Raw genomic sequence first — 19,061 nt, 5'->3', positions numbered from 1 at the left:
CGCCATGTGGTCTCCTCCGGGGCAGGCGGGATTTGAACTCATGCGGAAGTGGCTTTAGCTTCTCAGTGCTGTGCTTTAACCTGCTGTGCCACCAGGGAGGGCCAAAAGTAGATTTTCTTTTTAAAGCAGTTTTAAATTCACAGCAAAATGGAGAGGAAGGTACATTAATGTCTCCTACCTATTGCCATCCTCCACAGCTGCTGAACCTCCACTGACATGTCGTCATCACCTAAAAGCCAGTTTGCATTAGGATTCACTTCTGGTATTGGACATTTTATGGGCTTAGACAGATGGAAAATGCCATACAGATACTAAGCGTCACTATTACAGCATCATACAGCCCAGTTTTGAAAGTTTCACCAGTGAGTTTCCCAGGTGAGAGAGGGGCTTTAGGTGTATCCAGAAAGGCAGTTTTATAAAGGGAAGGGGAAGGTAAAGGATGCTTGCAGACATGAGCAGATGCCCAACAGCTGCCCCCAACAGGGACAGGAGGCTGGGGGGAGGGGAGGGGGTTGCAGGAGGCTGCTGCCTGTGGGGCTCTGCAGGGCTGGAAGCTGGAGATGAGGGGCTCTGGCACAGTCTCAGGAGGGCAGGGGGGCTGCTGCCCCTTGCCAGGGCAGAAATCGCATTGAGATCCTCTGTTTTCTTTGAGAGGAGCTTATTCCTTTGTGGAGTTGTTTGTTACCTTGTTAACCTAATTCATTCTAGGGTGTGACTAGTTTGCTTTGTAGGGGCCAGGGATTCTTTGCGCTGGCCCTCACTAGCCGCAGCCCCACCTCTGGTATATATGCCTTACCTCATAATCTCTGTAGCAGCCTTGTATTTGCTATAGCAGCTGGTGCCTAAGGATTTTTCACTTCATAGTTCAACTGCTATGTTAATCACGCTACCTCCACCTCCAGATCCCAGCATTGCATGAGCCAGGTTTCTGGTACAGAGGTGCCTCCTTTCCAAATTTCTACTTGCGACTTCTATCAGCTTCATTGCTCTAAAAATCCTCCATGTTGCACCTATTCGCCCCTCTGTCCCCCCACAATTCCTGATAACCACTGATCTTGTTGCAGACGCCATAGTTTTGCCTTTTCCAGAACATCACATAGTTGGCAACATTCAGTAAGAGAACAGCAAGGTGAGTGAGCAAGCTAAAATGTGTTTATTTGAGAATAGTAGAGAATGACAATGTGGGGTTCAAAGATTTGGGCAGAAACCCAAAGCATGTCTAAAGAAGGGACAAAGGTTAGAGCTTTTTTATAAAGAGAAGAAAGGATGAGGTAATGACCAGGTGGAGCCTGGTAAAAGTAGCCAAAAATCCACTTTATCAGTTCTTTCAAACAGACTATTCTTGTTTTTGCTGACTTCTTGGAATGTTGCCTATTTGGCCCAGTCCAGGGCTGTAGTCCAACTTAAAGAGGACACTAAAACAGCTTTTTCAGTTGTGGCCTGCTTCAGTTCTATTTTAAATGGCTTCAGTGATGTCAACTTTTTGCAGGTGAAATTGCCACCTTACCTTCTTTAATCCTCACATTTACCCTCTGTGGGAGGAACTATTATTTCTTTTGCAGTTGAGGAAATTGAAACTCCAGAGATAAATCACTAGCCTAAGAACACAGAATGAGTGATAGGGGGTCAGGGCTTGGAACCCAGGCAGGCCAGCTCAAATCCCAAGCTTATCCTGCCTCTGGGTCTTGGAACTCCTGTTTTATTGAAGAGGTGGGCCAATCCACAAGCATCTGCATCTTAAAAATGGAGTGTGGTTCCTTGGTCCAAGTCTTTCCTGGCCAGGAATGGAAAATGAAGAGCCAGTGGCACTAGGCCTGGTGTCTTGTTGGCCACTTGGGGTTGACCAGCAACCTGGGAAGCTGAAGGGAAGCTTAATATTAGGTCTTTTGAAACCTCCTCAAAAGTTTAACCCATTTTTGTGTTTCTCCTGGACCAGATGCCCTGAGGATGAAATCAACAGGAGCTCCTAGAGGCAATGTTCTGTGGGGCTGCAAGACCAGCCTGGCAGGTCAGCTGCCTGATGAGGGACACAGGCTCATCCCCTCTTCCTGCCTGCTTTGAACCCAACCTCTGCTCCAACTTGTCAGATTTCCGCAAAGATGAGTTTTTAGAGGACAGTAAGGTTAGGAACCTCTGAGTGGGCTCCGGAGATCCTTGAGAGAAGCCAGATCCTTGCAAAACAGAGGAAAAGAAGTGGAATCAGGAACAGCTACTCCCAAAGTTATCCCTGTGGGATTCTGTCCTTGAGGAAGGCTCTCCTGAGCATTTTAAATGCTCAGCTGATACTCTCCACTTTTGTACCCAGTTTTTCTTCCTATGTAGGCGTTCATCACTGTTCTAACAAAATAATTGAGTTACGGGTAGTTCAGGCTGTGAGTCTCATGTGGACCTTGGGTGTGTTTTTGTTTACACTGCCCGAAGTTAACGGGCAGGCAGGTTGGGTTGTCACATAAAATGCAAAAATCCCAGCTACACTGCATTTCGACAAAAGAACCATTTTTTAGTATGAGTATGTCCCATTTAGTCTATTTCAAAAGTTTACTTGAAATTCAAGTTTAACTGGCTTTTCAGTGGGTTTTTGCCGTGCAGCAACATTCCGTCCGGCTCTCGACCTCACTTTCTCTATCTGAAACGTGGGGGCAGGGTCCGCCAGTGCAGGCGGGTGCCGGCTGGACCGCCAAGAAACCGCGCGGCGCTTGAGTTGAGTCGCCAACAGCCTGGCCCTCCAGACCGCATTGCCCCGACTTCGCTCGCCAAGGCGGGGCAATGCCCAGTCCCGCCCCCGGCCTGAGGCAGTCGCCATGGAGACACGGGTAGCCTGGAGCCCACCCCCACCGGGCCACGCGTTTCCGCTGCGTTGGACTCTTCTGATTGGACAGCTGTCTGGACGCTACCACCAGCCCCGTGCCCACTAAGGGGTGGGGGCGGGGTCTTGGCCTCGTGGGACTCTCGCTCTGAAGGCCAGTGCGTGTGGCCTCTCTAGGATGCTCACGCCGGGGAGACCGAACCTCAGGTCGGAACCGTGTCCGTGGCCTCGCCTACTAGAGCTTACATTCACGCTTCTCCCTGAGAAAGGACGAGGGGACGGGAAAGTCGGCAATGCCCCTGGGGAGCCTATTTAGTCCCAAGATCTGGAGCACCGGAAGTGCTGGCGACGTGTCAGTGCGCCCTATCCTAAACCTTCCCCCCTCGGCCACCTTTCCCAGTCAGCTGCGGGATTCCGGGGCCGCCTGGGCGCTGCACCCCGCCACTTCCGCATTGAACCATCGCTTCAACCGAACTCTCAACCTCTGCGCGCGCTCCATCTCGTGCCTGATGGTAGGGCTGGCGCCGGGGAACAGCCACGCCCCTTCCCGCGCCTACTAGCCAATGGGCGGGCGTCTCCTGGCGAGGTAGTGGGTAATTAATGAGGGCCGGTCGCTGATTGGCCGTAGCGTCGCGGCCGGGGCTGGGCGGCGGGGTAGGTTGTTCCTGAGGTGGGAGGCGGCACCCGTGGCTGAGGAGAAGGAGGCCTGAAAGCGACATGTACCCGGCGGCTGAGGCGGAGCGGCCCGTGGTGCTGTGTCTCTGAGGCCGGGGCGGCCTGGCGGCCGACCGAGGACGAGGGTCGGCGGAGGCTGCCCGCTGTGGTGGCCGCCATGCTGGGCCCCCGCGCGGTGGAGGGAGCCGCCGTGGCGCTCCTGCGACTGCTGCTGCTGCTGTTGCCGGCGCTCCGGGGTCCGGGGCTTGGCGTGGTCGGCTCCGCTGGGGCCGGGCTGCCCGAGAGCGTCATTTGGGCCGTCAACGCGGGCGGCGAGGCGCATGTGGACGTGCATGGGATCCACTTCCGCAAGGACCCTCTGGAAGGCCGGGTGGGCCGAGGTGAGAGCCCCTCAGCCTGGCGGCGGGGTGCGGGGCCTGCCGTGCGGGGGCGCCGCTGGCCGCGGGCCCCGAGCCCCTTCTGCGACCCGGGGGCCACTTCTCGGGAGAAGTTTCTCCCCGCAGTATCTTCGGGGATCCGGTCAGAGCTCAGAACCTGGCACCGGCTCGGGACTACCATGAACCATCGAGGCAGAGAGTTGGCGAGAAGTTGAATCTGGACCTCACATCTTGCATTTTCTTAACCCCTCACCTCCGCCCGCGCTGGGGAAAGACGAGGGCGGCCGTTGCCACCTAGGCCTCGGGTTGTCGGTTGTCGCGTTCCGGGCCTGCCCGGTCACCTCGCGAGGCGATCCTGCCGGCGCTGACATCGGCCGTTTTCCTTAGCCCATCTGTGGGAGTGGAACTTGACTCTGAGCCAGAATAGAAAGGAATCTTCGCTGAGGATGGGCCAGGAAAGTTTGATCGTAGGCTCCCCCTCCCATCCCCCTTTGGAGGGAAGAGTATGTGTGCTTAAAAGTGGAAGCTGCAGGCCGCCCCCAGAGGGTGGTTCTGCTGAAGCCACCATGCGCACGAGGCTGTGGCGTGCTAACTGGGTCAGCCGGTGCAACGCCTGAATGCTCAGAAAGTGCATGGAGCCCGAGGTTGAGTCCAGCCCGTGGGGAGAAGTACTTTGACTTGACTGGGGACCATAATTTCTCAGAGCTATGCGGTCCTCGAAGCGCGTGCAAAACTTGCTAGGGCAACTGGTTAAAAAAATGCAGATTCTCCGAGGCTGCCAGGCTGGTAGTTTGCACCTCTAGACAACTAGGAGACGGATCTTTCATTCTCTGTCCCCGATGCCCAGATCTGGCTCTTGACTCTATAAGGGTTTAACTTAGCTCTTCCAGGTTATCACAGCGTCCTAGAATTTGGCACAGTAGGGAGCTTTCTGCTTCCATGCATGTGAGGTCTTGGGACGCAGGGCTGTGTTCTGAAGTTTTTTGCCTTGGAATTTATCATTTATTCAGTCCTGGCATGTAAGTCGCAGTAGCCTGGGTTCAGCTGAGTCAGGGCCTCTGTCTTTAGCAGTTGTAACAGCAGCCAAAGCCAGACTTTATAGCAGTTCATGACTGTCTTCATTCTGGACCCCTAATTTCCTGGGTGTGGGCAGGGAGCTAAGGGTTCTTGAGGAAACTGGAGACCGTTTGTGGACTTTGCCTCTTGAGATACTGTGAAGACCATGCAGATGGTTCCTTTCACTTACAGATACCGGACTTTATTTTACATAGGTTACTGTGGTCCTTGGAGGCCCATTGTGCAGAGGAGGAAGCTGACTAAGACCACACTGCCTGCTCGCCTTTTTGAGAAATCCTGTGTTTTTTTTGTTTTTTGTTTTTTGTTTTTTTTTTTGAGAAATGTTGGTTTTCATTTGCTGGAGCAGGTGCTGGTGGTGGGGGAAGGTGGATGATCTGGTCAGCTATGCTCACTATCTTCGGGTTATTGACTGGTGGTTTCTGTTCCTTTGGAGGAGTTTATTGTGGCAGGTAAAATTAAATGAGATCTGCCATCCTTGGTTGCACAGCACTACAAAGCTAAAGCCACTTCTGCATGAATTCAATCCCTGCCTGCCCCAGAGGTGACCCACATGGGCAGCAGACATCTCCTGGCCCACCCGCTGTTCCCTTCAGCAGTGTACTTTGACTATCTGTACACCACCCCTCTCACCACCCCTGCACCTCTGGCCTGTACCCCAGTTCTGTATGCACAAATAAATAAATCTTTAAAAATAAAAACCAAACAAAAAATTAAATGAGATCTATCAAAGCTCATGTACACTGGAGTCATATCGTGACCCTGTTCTCTGGTGGTACCTTCTCTAGTGGGAGGTTCTCTGTTCCACTCTCTGCTAGCCAGTGTGGATATAAATTGTAGCCTTATAAAGATAGGAATAGAGGGATGGTTATCAGCTGCAGATAGGACGGGACTGCATTATCTAGGTTCCTGAGCAGTGCTTTGCCAGCAGGTCTGAGGCTACGATGTGAGTCCACTCTCAGGAGACAGTTCTGGTTTCTTTATGTGCTAAGAAGTCGCCACCAAGAGAAGTGAAGCTGTTCACTCTGCTTGCACTTCTGTGGCAGTATCAGCATAAGAGTGTGTGCTAGGTATTTGGACACCCTTGTCTCCTACAACCAGTTACACCAGTTGCAGTAGGAACTTTATGTTTTATTTCTTTTCCCCACATGCCTGTGATGTTGTTTCCATCATGCTGAGTAAAGTTCATTTTATGTTTGATGAATTCAGGTATTTGTTGCCAAGTTAGTCCAGATAAGGGTTTGGCCTGCCTTTGAACTTGCTGTTTCTCTGTAGTGTCTTTGTAACTTAGCATTCTCCTAACTCTGAGTGGCTCAGGGCACCTCCTGGCTTTTGCTTTCAAAGGCTCTTCATAATGTTTATTAAATTTCATTTGTGCCTTGAGGATAGTTAGTGCTCATAGGAGATACCAAAAGGTTAAATTGTGAGCTTCAACAGATGGAAGTATCACTACAGAGGTGGTTCTGAAGTAACTTTTGGGGGTGTGGGGGGCGGTGTGCATCTGGTACATCCAGGTTCTTAAGTTGCTTATTCTGGGTTCCTCTTGATTCTTTGATGAGGAATAGGCCTGGGTACTTGACCTACAGGACATAGAAGGGTATTTTTCTTTTAAAGGTTTACTTTTATGTATGCCTACGAGAACTGGGGTATAGGCCAGAGGTACAGAGGGAGGGGTGAGAAGAGTCTCCGGAGACAAAACAGGAGAGGTCTGCTGCACCATGTGGGTTGTTAGCTCCTTGGTCAGGGATTGAACTGTGCAGTGGCTGGTGATAATTTGAAAGCTGAGCTTTTAACCTCTGTGCCACCAGGGAGGCCCCGAGGCTATTTTCTTTTATAAGAAGATACCTGCTAGTCATTTATAAGGCCTTAAAGAACTTTAACCTTACCTTCATTCTCAAACTTTAAAAACGGCAGTCTGAATGCTCTCGTGTCCAGAGTACGTTAAATTGTCTGTCTTTTCTTTGCTTGACCTTTTACATGGAATTAAATGTAGGGCAGAACTTGACTCCAGAGTGGCAAAAAGCTGGCTGAGGGCCTGAGCCTATCAGATTACTAATTCTGTAAGCCTAAGGAAGACCCTTTCCCACGCAGCCTTTCTTTTGGCTGAGGGGAAGGATTTGGCCTTGGGGGAGGTAAGAACTTGAGAGATAGGATGAGGTTGCTGCCTTTGATTTGGTTAAGACCCTAGAATTTGTTTACTTTTCTCCCTGTATTGTCACATAAAAGGCAGGCTTCATTTGAAGACCCTCTAGCGAGAGCTCTAAGTTAGAGAATTTAGGTATGTATATCCCCATTTTACAGGTGAGCAAACACTAGAGAAAGCAGTGTATTCCATATCACATAGTAGGTGACAGCCAGGATTCAAATCCAGTTCTATCTTACTCTGAAACCTCAGCTGAATTCAAGTAGCCTGTCTACTTCATTGTTTAGAATTAAAGCAGCAGGAATCATCTAGGCCCTTTAACCTTCTCTTTTGGTTAATTGAATCCTTGGTTTCCCTCCCTCTGTCCTGTAAGAATAATTTGTGAACTGGCCTACCTGCAGAAAGAAGTGATTAGGAGGCCTAGTGAGGGGTGGTGATACTGTAGTTCTGCAGGGAGCTGCACTGTGGGGTTCTTAACTGTAGAACCCCACTTGGCTGGGTTCCCATTTCTGGGTTCCCAGTGCATTTTGCCCATTCTGCCTGGTCATTTCACCAGAGTGGAGGCATTTGTTCAGTCTGTGTCTCACATACTAGAGGAGAAACCACTTGAAGAAAATAACTTGTTCTACATTACATAGGAGAACTGGGATTCATATCTAGGCCTCTTATTTTAAAAGCTAGGCTGCATATTTCAAGTAGCTTGGCTATTCCCATTGTCTAGAATGGAGAAGCAATAGACATCATATGTGCCCTTTGGCCCCCTTCCTAACTGTCTAGGTTGTATTTTGCCAGTTTCAGCAGTGTGCTGACTGTACACTATATTTTAGAAAAACCTGTGAGTGCACCTTGGAGGGGTGAGAATGGGGAGGAGAAAAACTCCTTTTTTGTAGCTACATCTCTTGGGACTTGGGTGAATTTAGCTTTGCATGTGGCAGATCTCTTGGGAAAACCAGTGGGCTTTAAAATGAAAATATTTAAAGATAATTCCAAAGTTGTTAAGTAATTTTTGAAAACATGGTTGAGTTTCCTTAGTTGTGGGTCTAAGACTGACTGCTACAGATAGCAATCTTTATATGCCCCAGTATAATGGCTGAGCCTGGGAAGTACATCCTTAATCCTGTTTCCCAGCTACCCTTCTTGGATTTCTTGAGGAGAAATAGGAGGAAACACATCTGAAGACAAAAGTGCAATGAGTTTCCTCTTGCACTGTTTCATCAGTCCATCTGATCTAGCTCAACAGGAACTGTTAACAGTTATGCTTATTTTTTTGAGGGTTTGTGGTGGGGGGGCGCTTAATTACTTTTCATGCCCTTTGGGATAAAAGATCCTCTTAGTGAAGTTTTGGTGATTGAAAAGGTAAAGCTCCGGGAATGAGTGCTCTTGGAGGGGAATGAATGCTCTTGGAAGTTCCCCTGAAGCACTTAGGTGCCAAAGGTCTTCAGAGTCATTGTGTGGGATTGGAAGGTGGTTAAGATCTTAATTTCAAATTGGAGGAAAGACTAAGTCTGGAACTGAAATCACTATGTGCAAAGTTTGGAAAAATGAGTTTATGGAACACTGGAAAGCCTCAGTGTGTTCACAGGATAAAGGAGTCAATGAGATCCTACTTTCTGAAGGAAGAAGCATAACACTGGGACTGGAGTGTAGCGTCGTATATTTGAGGGAAAAAAATCTGTTTAGTTTATCTTGTGGGGTGGGGCGGGAAGAAAAGCATACAAGCGGGAGAAGGACTGGAGGTAATACAAGTTGTTGGTTCTTTTGCTACTCACCCAAATCAGTAACTTTACTTTTATCCTGCCTCATTTCCTGTTACCCTGTGAAATGGGAAAGGTGATTTCCCCAAGACTTGCATCTGAAGCAGAGATTCTAATTGCACAGTGGCAAGTTTTCTTTCCCTGCTGTGATGACTTCAGCCCTCTGGAGAGAATAGCATGGCTTCACCACTTTTCAGAAAACCTTTTTTCACTGCCATTCATTCGTTCACTTAGCAAATCTCATGAGAGCTTATTTATGTGCCAGGGACTGTGTTAGGTGCTGGGGATAACACTAGGACCTTTTTCCTTTATGGTATAACTGGGGAAATATACAAGAAAAGATATGAGGTTGGGTTTTGTAAATCTTATGTATAGTTAAGACAATGAGGAATGATTTTCCTGACAGATATCTGTGTATTTAGACTGAACTTTTGTGAGTGAGAAAAAGCTTTCTTTGAACTTAATTGTCTGGTAGAGTTCCTGACTAGCTCCCTTGTTTTATGAGGTTTCTTGAAGCTCTCCCTTTCAGGGAAGTAGGCAACTGTAGGATAATGCTTTGTTGTGATAATGAGTTACACTTGTTCTCTTCCCATCACTCAGTCTAGTGAGAAAAGTCATTTTAATGTATTTTCTGAAAGTTATGCTGTGAGGGTTACAGAAGCTGGTGGAGTGATTAGTTTTTGGTGTCTTTATTCTTGGTAATATCTATCTATTACTTGCATTTGTGTCTGGTCTGTTTGGGAGGTAGGTGCAGGGGAGGGTCATTAACTTTGCCCTGAAAATGCCTCTGGGGGGTCTCTGCTTTTGTGATTTGCATCTGATGTAGTTTCTTTGTCTTTTGCTCTCAGCCTCTGATTATGGCATGAAACTGCCAATCCTGCGTTCCAATCCTGAAGATCAGATCCTGTATCAAACCGAGCGGTACAATGAGGAGACCTTTGGCTACGAGGTGCCCATTAAGGAGGAGGGGGACTACGTGCTGGTGTTGAAATTTGCTGAGGTCTATTTTGCACAGTCTCAGCAGAAGGTAAGGCCTTGTCAGGCCCCTGCTTGACCAGTGGGTACTTGGCCACTCTTGGTCAAGCACCTTCCACAGATGCTGGATTGAGGAAATGCTGGATTCTTCTGCCCCCAGAGAAATTGTGTTCCATTGCTTATGACACTGCACTTTCCTTGGACGCTGGTGACAGAGGGCAATGCCAGAACCCTCAGCCTTGGCAGCCAGCTGTTATAAGACCTAACAGTGAAGGAACATGACTTTGATTTGGTCCGGGTAAAATAATTTAGTCACCTTGGAAGGTATCCAGCCCTGTCCTTCAATTATTTTTGCATTTGAAGTGCTGTTGTTGTTCAAGGGGTATGATGCTGATGGTTTTGGCATTATCTTCTTTTGTAATCTTGAAAGGTATTTGATGTGCGATTAAACGGCCATGTCGTGGTGAAGGACTTGGATATCTTCGATCGTGTTGGACACAGCACAGCTCATGATGAGATCATCCCTATGAGCATCAGAAAGGGGAAACTGAGTGTCCAGGGAGAGGTTTCCACTTTCACAGGGAAACTCTACATTGAGTTTGTTAAGGTAACAGTCCTTCTCTGCCTCACAGCTGAGGAAAAGCTCAAAAGAAAGCATGCGGGGGAAATGTTTGCTGGGATTGATCACTGTTTCCCATTTCCTAGGGGTACTATGACAATCCCAAAGTCTGCGCACTCTACATCTTGGCTGGGACGGTGGATGGTAAGTTATGCTTTGACCTGCTTTTTGACATGGGCTTAAAGGATATGGTTGAGAAAATTCTTGGATTAATTTAACTAACCATATATATATATATATATTTTAAAGATTTATTTATTTATGCATACAGAACTGGTGTACAGGCCAAAGCTGCAAGTGTGGTGAGAGGATTCATGAGAGACAGAGTGGGGGCAGAACAGGCCTACTGATGAAGTGCACTGCTCAGGGGAGCAGCGGGCGGGTCAGGAGAGGTCTGCTGCGCTATGTGGTCACCTCCGGGGAAGGGAATTGAACTCATGGCTTTAGCTTCTTAGTGCTGTGCTTTTTAACCTGCTGCGCCACCAGGAAGGGCCCAGCTAACCATGTTTTTGTAAGCACATAAAAGTCAACTTGTGGGGAACGTCAGTCAGTAGATGGGCCTGAAGTACAGCTTGGGGTTGGCTGTAGCTGTAGCTTTGAAGAAAGATCTATGTTCAAACCTTGCCTTAGAATCATCTGTTCTCTAATTTCACTATAAGTTAGGATTAATAAAGGTACCTTCTGGTTTGCTCTGAACTCTAGTCATTTGGAATCACCTAAACCTTATCCTTATTCTGTTTTTAACGTATTAGGGACAAAAAGGAAAAAAGCCAAAGGGCACAATTTTTTAGGGTTTTGGTATGCTTTGAGAGTCCAGTGTTGCTGGACGACATTGGGACAGAATGTCTCCTTGTCCTTGGGACCTAACTTTAGGGTTATCACTGTTTTTGGTTTCAGATCATCTTGGCTGCCAGCTTCCTAGGCTGATTGTGCAGGAGAAGCTTGTCTCTTAATCCCTTTTCTTCTTTAACTCATTTCTATGCCTTTTATCAACTCATCCTGAATCAGTGGAGGAGCTCATCCTATTGCCTTGATGTGTTACCACCAGATAGCTATGTAGCTTAAGTCTCTAAGGAGGAGATAGAGCAGAGGGATCAGTGTACTTTGAGAACCTGGAGCTCTGGATCAGATCTTTAGTTGCTATGTGGGAAGAACTTGAAAAAATTATGTTTTGGGGTGTGTCAGGTGGGTTAATGTCCCTCTCCAGTCTGGTCATCTAGGGATTCTAAAGAAGTAGAACAGGAAGGGGAGGTGGTCAGCCTCCCAGTGCAAAAGGTTGACAGTACACTGCTCTGTGGACCTTGGTTAGGCCATGGGATCTCTCTGTTATGGTCCATTTGACTAGGACCATAAATACTGTGGGTCTTAAAAGTGTTCCTCTCCTTTGTGTCAGATGTACCAAAACTGCAGCCTCATCCAGGATTAGAGAAGAAAGAAGAGGAGGAGGAAGAAGAAGAATATGATGAAGGATCAAATCTCAAAAGACAAACCAATAAGAACCGGGTGCAGTCAGGCCCCCGAACGCCCAACCCGTACGCCTCGGACAACAGCAGCCTCATGTTTCCCATCTTGGTGGCCTTTGGAGTCTTCATTCCAACCCTCTTCTGCCTCTGCCGGTTGTGAGAACAACTTACCATCCTGAACAGGGTGGAGGGGTGTGGGGAAGAAACCAAACATGTTGATTTTGGTTTCTGTATTTTTCACAATAACAAACAACAAAAAACCAAACAAAAACACACACACATACACACAAATTAAAAATGAGGCAGAGTGAGTAGAGAGCAGCCATCATCCACCACCTGGTCCCAGACCTGCTTCAGTCCTAAGTCCTTTCTCTGTGACTGACCCCAGCTGTCTCTTTCCTCCCTAGGGTGCCTAGGGTAAAATGGATCCTGCCTGTGCAAGGGTCCCTGTCTATATACCTAGTGGAAAGGACTCTGAACTCAGAGCAGACAACAGTTCCCTTTTTTGGGTTAGAAATTAACAGCAGGGAAATGTGACCTTATTGCTGGAGAAGACCAGTGCTGGGAATTCGGTATGTTTTGAAATTAAGTCTAGATAAATTTTCAAATGTCCTGGGATTGAGAGATGGAGATTTTGTGTGTCTGTGTGTGTGTCTGTGTGTGTGTGTGTCTGTGTGTGACTGTAAGAGAGGGAGAGAGATTATAATTTGTATGATAAAGGTGAAAATGGAGGGGGGAATTAAAGAAAAAGAAAAAATGGGTTGCTTCCTTACTTGGAAGCCTCTCTGATTTTCAGCCCATTGATGTTTCTACCTTAAGTGTTTGAGCTTTGTCATTGCTTGTCTCCCTGACATGTACCAATTAGAGGACTGTCTGGTATCCAAGACGATTACTTTATGTCAGGTCCTCAAGTTGCCTCTTGTTACCACAACAAATCATTTTGATTTCAGTGCCTGTTGGGGATTTAATTTCCTTTTTTAAAAAAATTTCTTTATTTGGCTCATTTGAAATCTCTTCTCTCTCAATCATCCCACTAAGTTATTGCCGAGAAGGGAAGGAGACCCTTGGGTTCTCTCTTCTTGAATGTCTTATCCTTTACCACCTCACCTTATTGGTACTCCCTCCCTGGATCTCTGAGCCAGCCTCCAGGAAGACCTGACCCAGCAGTTCTTTTACTGGCCCCTTTATAGGGTCTTGCTGCCAGGGGACAGATGCTTTCCAGCCTGCAGCAACAGAACACTTGACCTTAAAAGTCTCTTCTGGTCTTTGGATTAGAAAAGGCTATGTTAGCATAACTTAGGAACAACCTCAGAGACTTGAGCCCTACTAAGCGACTGACCACTATTTAGAGTGTCTGGTATCTGATGTTCATTTATTAACATCTTTTGTGTCATGGTTCAGCCCGTTTTGGTTTATGCCTAGAACTGTCCCCAAGGACCTAGACTGATTGGCTATATCTTCTGGCCAAGTAATATGTCTCACTGGTCTCAATAAGCCCCTCTGTTCTTTCATTTTCCGATTCAAGTAGCAGTCAGGTTCTTGGTATGGTGGGCTGAAAGATTTCCAGTCGGCCATAATCCTGCCAGTTCTGAAGGCAATCTTAGCATTTTAAGTGTCTGTCTTGAATTCCCTGGAGACATTTCTGCAGGAAATGAAGGTTCCCTATTTCTCTACTTTTTTTGGTTATTGTCAACCATTTCCCAGTTGGGGCAACAATAAGGGAGGCCTCAATCAAACTACAAGAAATTCTGTGGATGGAAGCCAGCAGGATTAGCTTCACTTGGACTGGAACAACATAGAATCCCAGGCCAAGCCCATCTTTTTAGAGTGTGTTCAATTTTGCATTGTTTGGATATGTTTCTAAAGAATTTCATGTATTTGAACTGCTCTTTATGTGACAAAGTAAGTAACCTTTGGGCTCATATCCTGGGTTTTCTCTTAACGAGTTATTCCAGGCTAGCCTAAATGTCCTTTGAGAGTCACAGTCCTTTATTTTAGCTGCAACTTGAGTCTTGGTACGAGGGTATTGAGTCAGGCAGCTGAACAGTTGTGCCCTCAGGCTACAACCAGAGGATCACTTTCTGGGGTGCTTCACAAAGCTACCCTGCTTTAATTGATGGTCTCCTGTAGCCTTGGTCCTGGGGACCACCTGCCTAGGACCGTGGACACCATGACTGTTACTTGGACATCTGTCTGTGGCTTTGGTTCCCATTCTATCACAACTACCTGAAGTGTTAGTCCACTGCTAATAAAATAGAGAAGATGAGGAAGGAAGACTTGCTTTTGCCTTATTTGTTTTTTAGTTTGCTTGGGTCTCTGAGGAAGGAGGGGCTCCCACCTCCTCATCTCAACACATCCCTTCAGTGACTCAGAGTCTCAGGAGGAAACCCTGGCTCCTGGGGCCATTTCCTAATGGTACTGTAAGCCAAGCAGCTCTGCTTCTGCCTGTTTCCAAGCCCACCCTTCTTCCCTGAGCTTGGGTAGGGATGGGCACTTTCCTCTTTGGAAGGAACACTCTTCTATGGCTCACAAAAAACAAAGGGGAAGTGAGGAAACCGGAAGAGGTGTGATGGGGGCTGGGGTAGAATTAAGTCCCCTGGAGCCAAGCCCACCTAGTTCACAAGAGCTGCTCAGGGCTGGATACAGCTGGCTGGTGATGCTAAACTTGAAAGTTTTGGGGTTTTTTGGCTCCTCCAAGGTGATATAGGTACATGAAGTTTAGGTTAGAGGGGTGGGATGGGGCACTTTTTATTTTTATGTTGTGTCCAGAATGACTGTTCATCTTTTGCTTTTTGCACTGTTTCCATATCTACTCTGAGCTAGTGCCAGGACTGGGAGGCTGCACTGCAGGGAGACTGACTGGGTTTGGGCAGGTGGTGAGTGATGCTACTTAGGGCTAGAGAGGGAGAGGCCTGGGTTCTGCTGGATCCACACTCTGTCCTACACCTTTAGACCCCCCTGAACCCAGATAGCCAAAACCAAGAGCTGGTGGCAAAGGTGAAACTCGCTTTTTCCTAGAAGCATGACTGTGGCTGTTTTTTGGCAGACCATGCAGAGGTTTTTGCTTAGGTGGGCTGAGTCTGCAGTCTAGCTCTGATTTGGGTCAGGGGCCAGCCGACCTCTAATCAGACCTCTTTGGGCTTTTTTACTCATGTTGATGGAAACATTGTGCCTGGACCCATGTCTCCTAAACCAGGCCTGTTTTTCTGAAAAATCTCCACTGTCGAGTAGAAGCTGTTTAGTGGGTACTTTGAGTTCTGGTGACTTGAATGATGGTTTTCTTTGTGTCAGGGGCATTAAGCTCCCAGGGGATTTTAGGACCTGCAGGGTCACCGGTTGGTTTGAGAGGTGACTTTGTTCTCTTACTCCCACTGTTTGCCTGAAAGATACTGGCCTAAAGTTAGGGGATCACATTAGAGGTCACTTAAGACTTTGAAGAGATGGTGTGAAGTTGTGTTTATCCTCCTCCTTTCTGTGCCTGGGAACTGTTTAATCCAGTTTTAGAATTGTGATTTGACTTCTTGATCATTTTGGAGAAGCTTCTGTTTTAAGGAATTTCTCTTTCTTATCCTGCCTCTACCCTCCCCTGGAAGGCCTGGCCATGGCTTCTAGAATCTCAGTTGAACTTAAGAAAACAGCAGCAGTATTTCTCCTTCCCTAGCACTTACATTCCTTTCTCTAGAAATTGGCTCACCTTGGGAAGCCCAGGGAAAGAATCAGGAGGTTCTCGACCCTCCCTGGGGATTGGGGATTGGTAACAATCCGCCCCGGTCAGCACAGTGCCTTTTCCTCTCCTGCTCTGAGCCAGGGTGGGCATACCCTCTAGATTCAGGTCTGGGCAGGGGTCTTACAGTCCCTGCCATGGGGCTGCTTCCCCATCCCTTCATCCTTTCCCCTCTTCTGGCCAGCTCTGTCCTAATTCAAGTGTCTTCTTGCCTCAAGAAACCTTAATGGCATCAAGTAGCAACATGTAATAGTGTCCTCTATGCCTCTCTGAAAGGACCTAGGAGAGCAGCTGAGCTTTCCAAAGTGAGACCTATAGATCCTCCTGTTAGAGAAAAAAAAAGGTGGGGTGGGGAGGGGGGAGGGTAAAGGAGGATATCCTTTTGGCCTCCTGCTGTGGTCCCTGAGGATGGAGTCAGGGGTGAGGCTAATTTTGTGCACTGAAGCAGAACTAGAAACAGCAAGGATCTGTTAAGAAATTGCAGATGAAATCTGCTTCTCTTCTATGGAAAGATGTAATTAGGGATCAAAGTGCTCTGAGCAAATTGCAATGAAGCCTTAATTTTCAAGCTTCAGAAAGATCAGAGTAATTTTTCCCTTTTAGTCCAAGCTAGGACTCTCCTGTACTTAGATCTCTCCTTGGGCAAGAGGGCTAGATTTCCTCATTTTATTACAAGACTAGATTGCTATCGGTGGGTCAGCTGCCCAGTGAGGAGGATTTCTTCTCTGCATGTGGTAGCTTGCTACCCATCTGCTTTGTCTTTCCCCAGCTGCCTTTGGCTAGCCATCTCTAGGTTGCCGAATCATTTTGATAAGAACATGATTTGGGGATTGGATGGGTTGGCAGAAAAAGAGCAGGATGGATCTCTTGGGGTGGTTCCCCTAGAGATATAAAATCAAGGAGCCAGGATTGTGCTGGCAGCCAGGGAAACAGTTGGCAAAGAGGGCCCTGGCATCTCTTGCTTCCAGGCAGTCTTGTGAGATGGGGGCATATAGCACCAGGAAAAGCAGAACTCCATTCTCACCTCTATTTTGAGCTTCAGTGCTTTATTTCAGTATGAGGAAAAACAACAACAAACTGAAGTGTGCTTTCTGTCCTTTCAAAGGACAACTGTCGGGCAAGGAGAGCTGAGTTGCCAGGTGGGAGGAGAGAATTGGCAGGGAGAGACGTCATGGCAACACCAGGAATGAGACGTTCTCGTCTACTCTTCCCTGTGTTCATGATCCAGGGAATGAAAAGAAATTTGACCCTGGATTAATTCCCTTAGATTTTCCTTGTACCAAATTCTACGCTAGGACTGTCTACCCATTCAGAGCTCAGGACAGCCTCTGCGGTCATTATTGGCCTAACCTGGCTTGTCAGGAAACCTAATTGCTCCTCCAGATTGGAGCCGACTGCCCTGTTTTGTACCAAGTACTGGGGAATAGTGTCAACTTCTTAATAATCCTGTAGCTCCTACTCTAGATTGCCGTCCTTTCCCCACGGAGGCCAAACCAGCGGTAGCCACGATGGCGTGCGGCACAGTGAGATGTGACCGTGGGGCTTTGAACCTGGCTGGCCCGGGAAAGCGGTGGGGGTGGATAGAGCTCTCTTTCCTTCTGGGCTGTCTCCACCTGTCCCTATCCTTTCCACGCCCCACCCTACTCCCACCAAAAAGTAAAAAAATCAGGATGTTTTTCACTGTCCATTGCTTTGTGTTTTAATAAACAATTTGCAGTGACACTCTGTGTTGGGATTGAGTTTCGGCTTGACTGCAACAAAATGAGTGATGGTGGGAAAAGGCAGACCCAGGGGGTTACCTGTCTGTGAAGGCTCTCCTGTGATGAGGCCAGGAACTTCTGACCATGTAGCGCATGTCTCTTTTTTTTCTCACTGGAGTGTTTGGTTAAAGGAATGAAGTTCTATAAAAACCTTGCCCTGGTTCTTTCAACCAGCAGTGCTACACTCAAGGAAAAATAAACTGTTATTTTGTTTTTTTCCCACTTTCACTGGGACACCAGCCCACCAAGACACAGGAGACTGGGCTGCCCCTCTCTCGTCTTTCCTCCTCTCTCCAGAGAGTCTGTGGAGAAACGCCACGGAGACTGTTTTTCTGCGTTTACCTTCTCTGGTGTGTTGTAAGTGTTAAGTGCACACGGGAAGGTCAGGAAGAGCAGAAAGGACTTTTAAGTTACCTGCCATATTTTACAGCTGAGGTAAGTTTGAAACTCAAATTTCAGGCTAGTCAGAAAATAGTCAAACCATGAATCAAATTCAATTGTTGCCTTCAAAGCCCATGTTCTTTCTAAGGCTGTGAGAATAATTATAGATATCCTTTACTGAACCCTTGAAAAGGTCCTGGCACAATGCCAAGTACTTTTACAGATGTTATCTACTTTTAATCTTTAACAAACTAGTTGATATCTGCCTCCTATTTCCCCATGATGATGTGTGACAAGGCCCAGAATCTCTCTGATATATTTTCTCCAAGCAGGGATGGCGGCTGCTAGGAGAAGGAGGAAAAGGGAGAGTTTGGCCTACGTCCCTTAGCCTTTGAAGAGCAGAATTTCAGTGCTCAGCTCTAAGGCTGAGGCCAGTGTCGATGGAATCCCTTCTCAGGGCACAAATTAGCCCAGAGGCCCACAAAGCCTTTCTTAGCTTGAGCACACTCATAAGTGGAGTTCTTTACTAACTCAGACTTAGCTGTTACTATTTCAAGTAAGCTTTGGGAGCTGCCAAATGGGGAAGAGACCTGAAGAAGGACCTACTCTAGGGAGTTGCAGGGAGGGAAACCGTCTGACAAGAGATCCTGGTCCAAGTGCTGGGGGTTGGGTTAAATCACTTGTGGGTCCAGATCTTAATCTTACTAAGGAAATCAGGCTCCCGGTTGGCTGGAGCCGCTGTGGCGGGCCTTTCTCCCTATTTAGTACCCTTCCCCATGGAGGAAGGGAGATGAGTTTCTCCAACATTTACTGGAAAGCATGTTGTGCTAGCAGTGGTATGGGGTCAAGACAAAGCAGACAAAGGTGGAACAGAGGTTCTGCACTACACTTGGCTCTCAGGCACCTCACTGCAGCTCCCTGGCCCAGGACACGCCAGTTTGTTGCCGGCCACTTAAAAGTAAAACCCCTGCTTTTTGGCTTGGGCCTTGTCCTACAACTTGCTTTCCTGGGTTACTTGAATCCATCTATTTCTTCCTCAAGGCCTGGTGCCCAGCTTGTTTCCTCTTAGCTCTGACTTGAACATTCTTTTCACATCACTCTGGTCTCCAGCTGTATGGCTTCTGCCTGTCTGCCTCCGGCAGAGAGGTGCTGGAGAAAGAGGCCACTTCAGTATACTGCCACAGCGGCCATTCATAAGACACTCCCTTGCGCCTGCATAGTGCTCTTTGTTGCTACTTTTCATCTCTTCACAGCCACCTACGACAAATACCCTATACTAGCCTGATGAAAATGAGGAAAACAAAAAGGGG

The 19,061-nt window shown here is 47.5% G+C and overlaps 1 protein-coding gene across 2 annotated transcripts; it reads left to right on the top strand.

Moving 5' to 3' along the window:
• Positions 1 to 2,960: 2,960 nt before the first annotated feature.
• MLEC (malectin) lies at positions 2,961 to 17,332 on the top strand. 2 transcript variants are annotated; one of them, XM_012731108.1, is made up of 5 exons: positions 2,961 to 3,013; positions 9,678 to 9,856; positions 10,235 to 10,411; positions 10,510 to 10,567; positions 11,817 to 17,332. In XM_012731108.1, the coding sequence occupies exons 2-5, from the start codon at positions 9,692 to 9,694 to the stop codon at positions 12,044 to 12,046; spliced, it is 630 nt and encodes a 209-aa protein (XP_012586562.1). In that variant the 5' UTR covers positions 2,961 to 3,013; positions 9,678 to 9,691; the 3' UTR covers positions 12,047 to 17,332. The 2 variants fall into 2 exon arrangements, with proteins under 2 accessions (XP_012586562.1, XP_004691031.1); XM_004690974.2 differs by lacking the exon at positions 2,961 to 3,013 and adding an exon at positions 3,465 to 3,861.
• The last annotated feature ends 1,729 nt before the right edge of the window (positions 17,333 to 19,061 follow it).

Source organism: Condylura cristata, unplaced genomic scaffold, assembly GCF_000260355.1.
Source record: "Condylura cristata isolate star-nosed mole 26May11 unplaced genomic scaffold, ConCri1.0 scaffold00029, whole genome shotgun sequence".
NCBI lineage: Eukaryota > Metazoa > Chordata > Mammalia > Eulipotyphla > Talpidae > Condylura > Condylura cristata.
This window is presented reverse-complemented; position numbering and strand designations above follow the sequence as displayed.

Excerpts from the sequence above, each read along its gene's own strand:
- MLEC (XM_004690974.2), top strand. The coding sequence starts at position 3,639 with ATGCTGGGCCCCCGCGCGGTGGAGGGAGCCGCCGTGGCGCTCCTGCGA. Across the intron at positions 10,412-10,509 it reads TCTACATTGAGTTTGTTAAG|GGGTACTATGACAATCCCAA; the intron begins GTAACAGTCCTT and ends CCCATTTCCTAG. Across the intron at positions 10,568-11,816 it reads CTTGGCTGGGACGGTGGATG|ATGTACCAAAACTGCAGCCT; the intron begins GTAAGTTATGCT and ends CCTTTGTGTCAG.